We start from the raw sequence: 13,973 nt of genomic DNA, 5'->3' as shown, positions 1-13,973 counted from the left end.
CTGAATCATTTTGGTCAAAGAATTCTGGAACCAAATGAGTTTATGACACAAAACAAAATAAATAGATGACAGTTTTCCATATCATTTGCTTACAAAAACAAACATACAGTGCTGATTTGCAAACAAATATTTTAACAAATTGGTCAAAAAGAGTCACAGATTGAAAATGTCTAATGATGAAGTGATTCGTCAAAAGTACTGAAATAATTGTTAAATTCCTTATGATTTCAAAAGCTATGTTTATTATTTGTGTTGTAATTCTGAGGTGTGTTTCTGAATAGACTTCAAAAGCATTTTAGATGTGCAATATTTGTATTAATCATAACACTAACATACTGAGTCTTGTGGTCCGTGCCTTGAATTTTCTATGATAATAGTCTGCTTTTTTTTACCTCCTTTATATTAAAGTTATAAGATAAAAGATACTGATGTAACATACCGTAATTTTGAGAAATCAAAATTTCCTTCTTAATAAAAAATAAAATATTAAAAATAATCTGCAAAAATAACTTTCTGAGATCTGATGGATATAGAAAAAGACATGCAAAACTACTTTTTTTTGTAGTTCATGAGATGGGGAAAATACAAACTCAGGGAAAATATCATATGATATGACCTCTTTAGAGTGCCTGCTGGCTCAGATGAACAAACAAACAAAACTGCTGCCCTCCGTTTAGCCTCCTAATCGTCCTAATTGTAATTGTAAAGAGTGCATGACCAACTGAACTCTGTTTAGATTGTGAGTTTGGGCTGCTGCCACAAACTTCATATCAAGACTAATGTGGTGCTCAGGGTCATTACAGCACATGTCATTGATTTCTCCATGCCACTGTCATTCCAGAGATATCCCCAGGATACCAGAAAGCACACACGCACAACTGGAGTCTAGTGAGTACATTTTCTCAGTCTAGTGTGTATAAGTGATGGGATTCTCTGAGACATTAATGAGACATTTTCACAGATCTTTGAAAGAATCTCTGATAAGTTTTGTGTATTTCTACTTTAATCTCTTCTAAGGTTCAAGTTCGTTTGAGTCACAGAAGATGGAGCGTCCCTCCATATCAGTCACGTCTCCCATGAGCCCCGGAATGCTGCGGGATGCCCCTCAGTACTTATCGGGACAGCTTACAGTAAGTTCACAATAATCCATTCCTGTGCAGAGGACAAGATGTGTCTGCATTATAGAAAAAAATGAGGTATTTCCCCATGTCAGTTAAAGATTCATGTCAAAAACAGTTTCATTGTGACCGTTTACAGTTTAGGTCTGCATAAATTTTGATGAAGAATAGCTATAAAGTTCACAGGCTTGTGCATTAAAACTATATTTCCCAGCATTCTTTGGCATTGCAATAATGAAAAAATACATAGACAAAACATCAATTGCACATGTAATTTGCATCATTTTTTGCCTTAATCTTTTGTACTTGTCCTAACAAAACTTCCCGTCTTCATCAGGAAGTGAAAAGGGAGAAAAATATATGTAATTGCCCAACTTGTCCATATTATTCTGACTAAAATCACTTAAATAGCTTTGAGCAGATATAAAGCATTGGGCCAGTGATCAGGCAAAGCTGCTGTAGTCTCCTCAAACCAGAGCAGGTTATAGCCAGGCCTCATGCAGCCTATTGTGTGTGTGAAAAAATACCCGACACGCTTGTAGAACATGACACACTCTGGTGTAAAGTGGACAAGCTGTTGATTTATGCAATACAAATGAAGTGCAAGTTATTCCCTAGGTAATACTGTTTGGATGAGTAAGATCAATGATTTCAATGAATGGTTGACCAAAATGGAAAAACCACTAGAAAAAGTGTCTGATACAGATATCTAGAAAGAAGGGTGGCTAATGATGGATGGATGGATGGATGGATGGATGGATGGATGGATGGATGGATGGATGGATGGATGGATGGATGGATGGATGGATGGATGGATGGATGGATGGATAGAAACATATCTAGAAAGCAGAGTGGTTAATGATGGGTGGATTGATGGATGGATTGGTGGGTGGATGGATGGATGGATAGATAGATAGATAGATAGATAGATAGATAGATAGATAGATAGATAGATAGATAGATAGATAGATAGATAGATAGATAGATAGATTTAGAAAGCAGAGTGGTTAATGATGGATGGATGGATGGATGGATGGATGGATGGATGGATGGATGGATGGATGGATGGATGGATGGATAGAAAGCAGGGTGGCTAATGATGGATGGATGGATGGATAGATACATATCTAGAAAGCAGAGTGGTTAATGATGGGTAGATAGATAGATAGATAGATAGATAGATAGATAGATAGATAGATAGATAGATAGATAGATAGATAGATAGATAGATAGATAGATAGATAGATAGATAGATAGAAATGGTTGTATTAAATAGATCAATACAAAAATGTGTTGTCTCCTGTTCTGTATATTCCTGTTCTGTATCTCATCATCTCTAACATTATATGGTGTGTTTGTGTGTTAAATAACAATCTTGTTACTTTGTATTTTGTTGAGGAGGAGATTCAGTGTACTGTAAACAGCAGTGTTTTCCATGAAGAGACTTTTTAAAAGAGAATACATGACATTTCAGTCTTAAAAAAATACTCTGATTTTCATGGAACACAACAAACAATTTAGAGGGTTGAGGGCCACACTCTGGGAAACACTGCTCTAGAAACATAGAACATTCTAGTAGAATGAGTCCTGAGCTCATGACTGATTCCTCAATCTCTGAGGAAGAGATTGCAGTTAATAGCATAGTAAAAGAAATAAAAATGTTCCTATAGTCGTTGTCTTTAGGCTGAATCTCCTGCTCTGCTTTCTTAGTGTTGCATTAACAAATGGTATTGTCATTTCAGGTTTTAGTTTTATTGCATTTCTCTTCATTGTTTTTCATTCACTTTACTTACCCAGAGCCAAAGCCTTAGTAGAAGAATTGAGCCTTTTAACCCTAAAGTTCAGGTAATCGTTGCCATTTACTAAAACCACTTCTCTTCTATTGCTTTAATTCTTTGGATAATGCACAGCAGACAAACAGCTGCATTTCCAGCTTTGTTTATTATCTTAGTTTGCGCATTTGAAGAGCCCCTTACCTATCATGCCCTCATTGCTGTTTTAAGCACATTTTAGGCATAAATCATCTGCATGCAAGCACAAAAATATTTTAAGAGACACCCGACAGTTGGCAGACATGGAGTAATGACGTAATGCCTCTAACCCTGCGAGACGTTCACCTGCGCCGTTTACCCGGGCAGAGGAGTACTGTGTCTCTTTAAATGTTTTAGTGATGCAGAGTTTGTTGGGACATAAAATTGGATTCTTTTTCCATGTAACATGAAACTGCATTGAATCCTGATACTCATTCATATGCCGTTTTAGAAAGGAACTAGTTCACTGTACTTAATTGTTTTGGAGATTCATTCATTTGCAAACTGATTCAAAAACTGCATTTCACATTTGTAACTATACTAATCATGCTAAAAACATTTTTGTTCGGTACTAACATTACTGAAAGTTTCATGTTGCAGCTAAAAGGATATGTTAAAGGTGCTGTAAGCTATTATACACATAAAATATCATTGCTACCTGATAAATAGCACTGAAATAGGTGTTCTGTTCAGAAAGTCTCTCTGCCTGTCAATCATGTTAACATTGAGTTGGCTGGCACGTTTTTGGACAAAGGGCTATTTCGGCTTCTAAGTCTGCAAGTTTGCAAAATGGATAAAATCATTTACAGCACCTTTAACACTCCCTGTTTTACCTGTTTTTCTTTTTTTCCCCAAGTACAAAGAAGAAATTAGAGTGTGAATTAAGCAAATTGTATCCATTTGTACCTGAAGAAGCATGATGTGAATGGTTTTAAAGAGGTCATGACATGGATTTTTTATTTTAAAGGGTTAGTTCACCCAAAAATGAAAATTCTGTCATTAATGACTCACCCTCATGTCGTTCCAAACCCGTAAGACCTCCGTTAATCTTCGGAACACAGTTTAAGATATTTTAGATTTAGTCCGAGAGCTTTCTGTCCCTCCATTGAATATGTATGTACGGTAGACTGTCCATGTCCAGAAAGGTAATAAAAACATCATCAAAGTAGTCCATGTGACATCAATGGGTTAGTTAGAAGTTTTTTAAGCATCGTAAATAAATTTTGGTCCAAAAAAACAAAAACTACGACTTTATTCAGCATTGTCTTCTCTTCCGGGTCTGTTGTATATATCCACTTTAACTCCACAGTGACGCTGCTTCTTCTTCTTCTTTTTCTGTTTTACGGCAGTTGGCATCCAGCTTATTGGTGCATTACCGCCCCCTTATGCTCCGTAAAAAATAACAACTTTTAATTTAAGTGAACTTAATATTTGTCATATTTACCTGTGGACTACATACCTGTCTAACATGTAGGAATATACAGAAATTGAATAAAGTTATCAAACAGTTTACAGTCTTCACTGCATAAATTATAAATTAAATATAGATTAATCCTTATTAAAGCTACAAATTTCTCTGTTACCTTTGTTCATTGATTAACATCAATGACAGACATCACAGCAATGGGTTTATTAGGCTGCTGTCACTTTAAGACCTGCCGCTGCCATGTTCGGCAGCGTTTTTTCACAACTCTTTAAATTTAAGATGTTATTTAACTAATTTAAGACTGCTCTTATGAGTATACTCTACAAAACGGGCATTTTGACATAATTCTGTGTGTTGTTGTTTGTTCAAACACAAAAGAGAACTCGATACTGGCGGGTGTCTTTCTGTTCGCACGAGTCGTGTGTGTCACACAGACACAGCATTCACAGACAGCGCATTCTCGTTTGTCTTGTGGCACTTGAATGGTTTAAAAGCATTTGTCCTGTTGTCAACAGACTCAAGTGTGTGGAGTATGTCAGAAATTGAACACGCTCTGTGAGTGTTAGTGCGTCAGTGATTATAATGATCAAATGCAAATATCCAAATGTATTTGCTTGTGTGACGTCACAAATCCTGCAATATCAAAATGAGCCCTTTTTAGAGCTTGATTTAATGAATGCTTTGTTTATAATGAGGAGGACATTTTAAGCTATGAATCTTACAGAATTATTTAATGGTACAAGGAATATTTGACTTCTCATGTCATGACCCCTTTAATGTTGTTTGTAGCAAAAATCAGGGCATAAAAAAACGATGCATTGCTGTTAATGTTCACATTAATCTTATAGCTTTACACATTTCCAACGTTAGGACATTTTCCCTCAGAAATATTTAACATTTCCTATTTTGGACAACATTAGCGTCCTTAATGTACAGCAACAGCTAGTTCTGTTGGGGATTGTGTAATGGTACAATTTGTTTGACCCAACTCTCCTTGTAACACATTGCCTTGTTCTTTTACGTACAGTATGGAACGCCCTTCATTGCATGTTGTACACAGTGGCCCTAGACATTTATAGCTCCAGTATATAATGTATAAGCAGTGTTTCTATTGGAGTTTTTTCCTTTAACTACAAGCAAGTATGGGCTCTGGCTTAGAAGATCTAGTGTTATATGTGTTATGTTGGTGTCGTTTCTGTGTATGTCTGACTTCTAAGTATTTTTCTGTCACATCCATACTTGTCTGAGTAGTGAGCTTGGTCTGTCATGCATCTTGGCATGTGTAGTACAATAACATGATTCATATACAAACTATCAAATCCTCTTGATTAAATGAAGCAGCTGATGATTTGAAGCCTGAGAACACAAGTCACTCTTTATCTTAAATAGGCTCTGGTGTTTGTCCCCCTACAGGTCAAACTTTGGTATGACAAAGTCGGCCATCAGCTTATCGTCACCATATTGGGTGCAAAGGACCTGCCTTCAAGGGAGGACGGCCGACCACGCAATCCTTATGTGAAGATCTACTTCCTCCCTGACAGAAGGTGAGATTGGGGCAGTTACTTTAATGCCAATAACACTCATTGTGCAAAAGATAAAAAAATGTAGTGTCTCTTCACCACATAATTCATTATGGCTATGTTCAGAATGGCATACTATCATAGTAATCGCACTATTTTTGCTGTATGCAATATGTACAGTATATTGTGCACACAGTATGCAGTTTCTGTATGCATGATCTACAACATGGCAAAAATGTGCAGTATATATAGCACACTGAGATACTGAGATTTTATTTTAGTTTTTATTTACAGTTAATAATTTAGTGCTTTCAACTTATTTCAGTTAGTTGTCGAAGCAACAATTTTAATTTTAGTTTAAAGTCCCCCTGTAGTCAAACATTTTATCCCTTAAAATTCATCTTTGATCACCAAAATGACATATTTAAATGTCTTTTTCCTGTGAAAAAAAATAGCTTGAATGTAACTCTACACCCTTGCTTCATTTAGTATACGTGGATCTATGAATATGCTAATTAGCCCCGCCTCCACTCACTCGCATGAGCTCAGAGATCCACTCGGTCAACTTACTGAGGTAAACGCTGCACAATGGAATCGCTTTTTACAAAGTCGGACACATAATGGTAATTAATATGATTAGCCTTTAGCTTGACTATCAAACAGCTGCTTTTAAACCGCATCTTTAGATCACTGCAGTTTTAAAGAGAAAATACTTGGCAATGGTGTTGACAACATTAGCTTTGTCTATGTGGTGTTTTTAATCTGCTTTTTATATGATTTTCACCACAGGGGGACTTTAAGTTTTTCATGTTATAATTTATTTAATTTCAGCCTAATTAATACAAATGTTTTTTTATAGTTAATAATAATAAATACTATATCCCACAATGCAATGTGTTTGACTTGAAGCAGTAACAACATTACTTTTTTACTCATTAAATGATTGGACTGCCAAGATTTCATCCAGAATTGGATTAAAAATGCAGTTAAAATAACCATGTTCATTTATTAGAAAAATACTGAATGCAACTCATTGAATTTAGCATTCGACATAGTGTGGTAATGTGACAACAATGTTGCATACTGCATACTGTTTCCTGTTTTTGTATATACTGAGCAGTATGCGGTAAGCACAGTTTTCCATTCTGAACACAGCCTGGGAGCAGATCTGCCGTGTTCTGCTTAGCATTCCCACAATGCCCTGTTCTTTATAGTTGATTTCAGTGCTTGTTCCAGGGTTCTATTACCAAGATGGTAAATAAAAACAGTTTGAATAATTGTTTCTCCAGTGACAAAAGCAAAAGAAGAACAAAAACGGTAAAGAAATCACTAGAGCCCAAATGGAACCAGACCTTTATGTACTCTCCCGTCCACCGGCGGGAGTTCAGGGAACGCATGCTGGAGATCACGCTGTGGGACCAGGCCCGGGTGAGAGAGGAAGAGAGTGAGTTCTTGGGAGAGGTAAGGACACGATGATCTCAAATATTCAGAACTTTAAGCTTCTTCTACCAATTAACCACTTTCTTGTATTTCCATGCCATTAATCAAATTAAACAAATCAATTGTACAGTAGTAGACCTGACTGGTGACCATTTAGATCACAAAATAGTTTGCATAAAGAACAACAATAGCATAATAATAATAATTTTTATCAAAATTAAAATATTTCTAATGCATATTATGTGTTATTGTTTTAGTCTAAGGACCATTTAAAAAAATAAGTAATAATAACAATTAAAAACAATTCTGCATAATGGTTATCAGCAGTGCTGGGGGGAATGCGTTACAAGTAACGTGCATTATGTAATCAGATTACTTTTTTGATGTTTCAAGTAACAGATTACTTTAAATTTACACATTAATATTAATTTACTTTTTAAAAAAAGTAATGAAAGTTACTTTTCAGTTTAATTAATTTGCTTAAACATTTACTGCATTAAAATTCTCTCTCTTCTCCATAACGTAGTCACTTAGACATGCATACTCATGTGTGCGTCGGAACAAACAAAAAGTACAAAAGTAAGTGGTACAGTAGGTAAAATAACCTGTAATGGTGAGAGATCGTTTGTATGTCATATGTAGCTCTAGGGGTCAGGATTTAATTATATTCCTTAGAATTTAATAATATTCCAAATGTGTTTTTGAAAGAAAATTAAGGTGCGTGTTACATGATCATGTTCTTATTCATGCAAATGCTTTTAAACCATTTAAGCTCACCAAAAGAGAAAAAGAGAATGCGCTGTCTGTGAATGTCCTGTCACACACACGACACACAGAAAGACAAGCACCAGTATCGTGCGGATGGACGGCGCGCCAGAATCGAGTTCTCTGTCACGCTTGAACAAACAATAACATGCACAATAATGCCAAAAATTTTAGTTTTAGAGTATCCTCCTAAGAGCAGCCTTGAACAAGTTAAATAAAGTCTTAAACGAAAGTAAAGAGTTGTGAGAAAGTGGCAGCGGCAGATCTTAAAGTGACAGCAACCGCTAATGCCTTCTGTCATTGAAGATAATGAAAGAACAAAGGTAACAGAGACAATTGCTCACTGCTCTTGACTAAAGAACTTTTGTAGCTTTAATAATGATTAATCTATATTTAATTTAGGCTATGAATTATGCGGTGCAGACTGTTTGGTAACTTTATTCAATTTCTGTATTTTTCCTATCTGTTAGACAGGTAGGAAGGGCACTAGTAAATATGACATTTATTATGGGTTTATGTGAGGATTGTTCTAAGTTCACTTAAATTAAAAGTTGTATATTTTTCAAGCCTAATAAATGTTAAAAAATTATAGCTTTCAATTACACTGTAATGTTGAATGGCTATAATTCATGTTTAAAATTCAATTTCATAGAGACATCAGTAGCTGTATTAGTATCAGTGATACTGGCCTTCATTCATAAAAAGATGCCATTAAACAAGTATTTAAAATATACTGTCTTTATGTTGCTTTAATTTGGAGATTAACTGTGAAATTATTACATTATAAAATATATTAAAAACATAAAAAATTAAGTGTTTTCAGAAAAATGTGTGATTAATTGAGTTATTTTTTTTAATCGATTGACAGCACTACATTAAACACTTGCAAAAGACACTTCTGAATAAAAAAAAAAACACCTTGAAAAGAGAGTGAGCTTCAGTAAAGTAAGAAAAAGTAATGCAAAATTATTGTAACGCATTACTTTACATAAAACTAACTAAGTAGTTGGTCCCGATAGCCTTGTGGGCAGCATGTCGGCATAATAACACCGTTTCGGGCGACCCGAGTTCAAGTCCTGGTTCGCTGACCTTTCTTGAGCCCATCCCCCTCTCTCTCTCCCACTTTGCTTCCTGCCACATACTATCCTATCATTAAAAAAAAGCAAAAACGCCAAAAATAAATCTAAAAATGTAGCTAAGTAACGTAATTAGTTAGTTTTTTAGAAGGTAATGCAACATTTTAATGCATTACTTTTAAATATCAGTGGATCTATACAGTTTTTCTGTTCTCGAAAAGTCTTAATATCTTTAAAAGATTTTATGCAACTAACCTTGCAAACTTTTTTGAGACTATACTTCAAAATAGCATTTTTAAATAAAACTAATGTGTATCTACAATATTAAGTTACAAAAGTTGTGGTTGGTTGTTAAACAAACCATCTCACATTTAGAGATTCATTAAGACACATTAAATTTGGGATAAACTGGATATGTGTGTTGTATGTATACATGTGAATATGACACAAATGTATGTGTAGATCCTCATAGAACTGGAAACAGCACTGCTTGACGATGAACCGCATTGGTATAAGCTGCAAACGCACGACGTCTCATCGGTACCCCTGCCCAAGAGCTCCCCCTGCCTTCAGAGACGAGCACTGCACGGAGACAGTCCCACACGCAGACTGCAGAGTATGTCTGTCTCTTTCTCTCATCTTTTTGCACACAGAAAAACTCAGGTCAATGTTCTGCTCTTATACATTACATATGCTGCATGGTAGATGAGCTGATTTTTATGTCAAAAACTGATTTTCATTACAGATCATATAACTATTTTGCATTTTTATGTGTAACAACATCTGCTTGTGCTTTAATATGTTTTCCTCTCTTAGAACAGTTTCCAAACATCTTTTTCTAAAAGTCCTAGGCTATAAATGTACTCTACACAAGTATGCAAACACAAATGTTTGACAGAATTGCCTTTAAATGTCTGTCATTAAACTGGAGATGTTAATATGTTGAACATTCACAATATGTATTTCTGATCATTTTGATATAAATCTAATTCACATTGCAAGTATCTTGTTCTTAATGATATTATCTTTTATCTTTTTTTATTATTTAGCCATTAGTTTTTCTAAAGACCATGTCTTTAGTTTTGTGAGTTTTAGTCTGAACTAGTATGACAGCATTCAGACAGAAATGTTTTGAAAAGTATATATGATTTAAGAACTTCAGTAGCAAGAACAGTGAAAAACTTTTTCAGAATGAAAGGGATAGTTCACCCAAAAAAAAAAAAAAAATCTTTGTTCTGTTGGACACAAAAGAAGACATTTTGAAGAATGTTGGTAACCAAACTTTTTTTGGTCCCCATTGACTTCCATAGTATTTTTTTATATATACTATGAAATTCAACGGGAACCAGCAACTGTTTGGTTACCAACATTTTCATTTTCATCTTTTATTTTATTTTCATTTTTGGGTAAAATATTCCTTTAAATAAAGCTTTGTGTATGCATACTTGCATAAAGTATGTTTAGACATTACATATTCATAAGTATGAAGCCCCTTAAAGTAACATAATGCAGGGAAAAAAAAGAGAGAGACGGGAGGAAAAATCATTTGTCAATGCTTTGACGTTCTCTCACAAATGTTTTGCATTCCCCGAGAAACTTTGCATTCACTTGCAAAGAACACAAAAGTTTTGCGAGCCAACTCGAACATTTTGCGAGCGAAACCAAAAGCATTGAAATTTTTTTTTTCTTCCATCTCATTTTTTTTGAGATCTGTACATAAGCTCTCAGTGATTTGAGCTGAAATCTGAAAGACTACTGCTGTTGGTATGAGCGTTTGTGTCCTGCATTCATTGTTTTTTATTTTGACCTGGTTATTTCTGCAGCCAAAGGCCCGTATGTATACAGCTCAGGTAATGACCGTTGCATGTTCAGGCTGATCCTCTGGGTTTAACCGTGTGTTTTTTATACTGGATCCACCCTGCTGTCCTTCTTAATCCCATGAAAAATGAAACACATGCAGAACGAAGTGGACCATCTCCCCACACCATCACATTTTCCCATAGTGCCCTCTGATTCTCCCCAGTGCTGCTGTTTTCCCTCTACTGCAGATCAGTCTGACCTATTCATATACACTGTAGTGAACACAAGCTTCTGTCTGCTGTTATTATGACTTTTAGAAGGGCTGGATGGTATGACTAAAATCATACATGACATGATTTATTTTAGATCATGGTAATGGTCACAATATTTAGTTATCTTGGATGGAAATTCAACAAAAATAATTGTTTATACACTTATTCAAAAGTTTTGTGTTGGTAAGATTTTAAAATATTTTTGAAAGAAGTCTCAGCAAGGCTGCATTTATTTGATCAAAAATACAGTAAAAACAATATTATTTTGAAAAATTATTACAATTTAAAATAAATGTGTTTTATTATAATACATTTTTAAAATGTAATGAATTCCTGTGATCAAAGCTGAATTTTCAGCATCATTACTCCAGTCTTCAGAGTCACATGATCCTTCAGAAATCATTCTAATATGATGGTTTGATGCTCAAGAAACATTTTATTTCTTATCAATGTTGAAAACCTATTTTTTCAGGATTCTTTGATAAATAGGAAGTTGAAAAGAAAAAGAAGAAATATTATGTAACAATATAAAAGTCTTTACTGTCACTTTTGATCGATTTAATTTATTCTTGCTGAACAAATGTATTATTTTCTTTAACAAATGACCCCACAGACCCCAAAATTGAACTACATATATTAATTAATCTTATGTAAATTTTAGATTTTTATCTCACAGTGTACTTATTTCCTTTTTAAACTTTATCTTATCTTTGCATGGAATATAAATAAACAGGCTTTCATAGAAAACAACACAACTAAAATGATAAAACATTCTGCCTCCAAAATTCTGATTGAATGAGCCAGATTCAAAGCTGTTGTAAAAAAGCTGAAAACGTCTCGGGTTACGAGTGTAACCCTTGTTCCCTGAGTAAGGGAACGAGACGCTACGTCGGATGACGTGATGGGAACCCTCTGTATTTTTGTGTTCGTGAAGCACCTCTGTATCCAACCAATGAAAAGACGCGACGTCAGAGGCGGGTGACGTCACGGATCAGGAAGCTATAAAGCACACCTGAACACAAAGCACGCCAGCTTCTGTAGGTTGTCTGAAGCAAGCGCACCAGGTATGCAGGAGATACGGCCACGTGACGTAGCGTCTCGTTCCCTTACTCAGGGAACAAGGGTTACACTCGTAACCCGAGACGTTCCCCTTTCGTGGGAACTATCGACGCTACGTCGGATGACGTGATGGGAACGCAATCCCAACTACGCCGTCTCTCCAAGTGTCTGGCTGCTATCTTGTAGCACCCTGGCCCCCGGAGTGATATTAAGGTGAAGATTGTAAAATCTGATAAAGGTGTGCTGGGATGACCATCCAGCCGCACCACAAATGTCGTCCATAGAGACACCAGATAGAAGAGCTCTGGACGCGGCCATACCTCTCGTGGAGTGAGCCCGCACCATCAAAGGACACGGGCGCCCCACCGTCTCATATGCAAGTGAGATGGCCTCGACCACCCACTTGCTCATCCGCTGTTTAGATGCTGGGCCCCCTTCTTAGGGGACCCATAACACACAAACAATTGTTCTGTTTTTCTCCACAGGGCAGCTCTGTGGACATACGCATCTAACGCTCTTACAGGGCAAAGCAGATTCTTCCTTTCCTGATCCAAGTTTGCAAAAGGAGGCGGGCAGAAAGCCTCAAGTACAATGGGGCCTGGGACCCTCGTCGGAACCTTTGGAACATAGCCCGGCCTGGTATGCAAAAAGGCTTTCACCATACCAGGCGCAAACTCAAGACAAGATGGAGCTATTGACAGCGCTTGTAAATCACCAATTCTCTTCAAAGAAGAGACGGCCAAGAGAAAGATGGTTTTAAGTGTCAGGAATTTGTCTGACACCTCCTCTATTGGCTCGAAGGGAGCCTCAGCCAGCCCTTGGAGCACAATAGTGAGGTCCCAGGTCGGGGTCTTTGTGCGCACCACAGGCCTCAACCTGAGTGCACCACGGAGGAAGCGTACTACTAGAGGGTCTCGACCCAGCGAGGAGCCCCTACAGGAATATGATGAGCCGAAATAGCGGCCACATATACTTTCAGCGTGGAAGGGGTTAAACCTTCCGAGAACTTTTCCTGAAGGAACCGAAGCACGTCTGAGACTGAAGAATGGACCGGGTCCAAATTATGTTGTTCACACCACACAGAGAACAATTTCCATTTGTATAAGTACAACTTCCTCGTGGAGGGAGCTCTGGAATGAAGGATGGTCTCCACAACCTCAGTTGGGAGACCAGATCCTATGAGCCTTGCCCCCTCAGGGGCCAGGCCCACAGTTTCCACATTTCTGGGCGGGGATGGAGAATCGTGCCGCCCACTTGAGACAGGAGATCCTGCCTGAGGGGAAGCTCTAAGGGAGAGCCGTGCAGAAGAGACATTATGTCCGAAAACCATATTCTGGTCGGCCAGTAAGGGGCCACCAATATTAGGTCGACCTTCTCCTGGCGAACCTTTTCCAGAACTCCCGGGAGCATTGAGACTGGGATGCATACAGACGTAGCCTCGGCCACGTCTGTAGCATGGCATCCAGCCCTAGAGGTGCTGGGTGTTGAAGTGAGTACCACAGAGGACACTGAGCTGACTCCTCTGTGGCAAAAGATCGACTTGAGCTCGACCGAAAGTTTTCCATATTAACTCCACCACCTTGGTGTGGAGTTTCCATTCCCCGATCTCGCGCCCTGCCTCGACAGGGCGTCCGCTCCCCACATTCAACCGCCCGGGGATGTAGGCTGCTCTCAGCGAGAGGAGCT

At 37.2% G+C, this 13,973-nt stretch overlaps 1 protein-coding gene across 2 annotated transcripts in view; it reads left to right on the top strand.

Moving 5' to 3' along the window:
* rims2a (regulating synaptic membrane exocytosis 2a) overlaps positions 1-13,973 on the top strand; it is a 236,105-nt gene that overhangs the window by 120,731 nt on the left and 101,401 nt on the right. Inside the window, exons 11-17 of one of the 2 annotated variants that reach the window (XM_067410743.1) lie at positions 842-888; positions 1,018-1,130; positions 2,916-2,963; positions 5,769-5,899; positions 7,144-7,336; positions 9,619-9,772; positions 10,980-11,006. In XM_067410743.1, the coding sequence (XP_067266844.1) occupies positions 842-888; positions 1,018-1,130; positions 2,916-2,963; positions 5,769-5,899; positions 7,144-7,336; positions 9,619-9,772; positions 10,980-11,006 (713 nt within the window). The remainder of the gene's footprint in view (positions 1-841; positions 889-1,017; positions 1,131-2,915; positions 2,964-5,768; positions 5,900-7,143; positions 7,337-9,618; positions 9,773-10,979; positions 11,007-13,973) is intronic. The other variant, XM_067410751.1, reaches the window with a different exon arrangement.

This window comes from Chanodichthys erythropterus, chromosome 2 (assembly GCF_024489055.1).
Source record: "Chanodichthys erythropterus isolate Z2021 chromosome 2, ASM2448905v1, whole genome shotgun sequence".
NCBI classification, from domain to species: domain Eukaryota; kingdom Metazoa; phylum Chordata; class Actinopteri; order Cypriniformes; family Xenocyprididae; genus Chanodichthys; species Chanodichthys erythropterus.
Note: the sequence above shows the minus strand (reverse complement) of the source record. Positions and strands in the feature narration are given on the sequence as shown.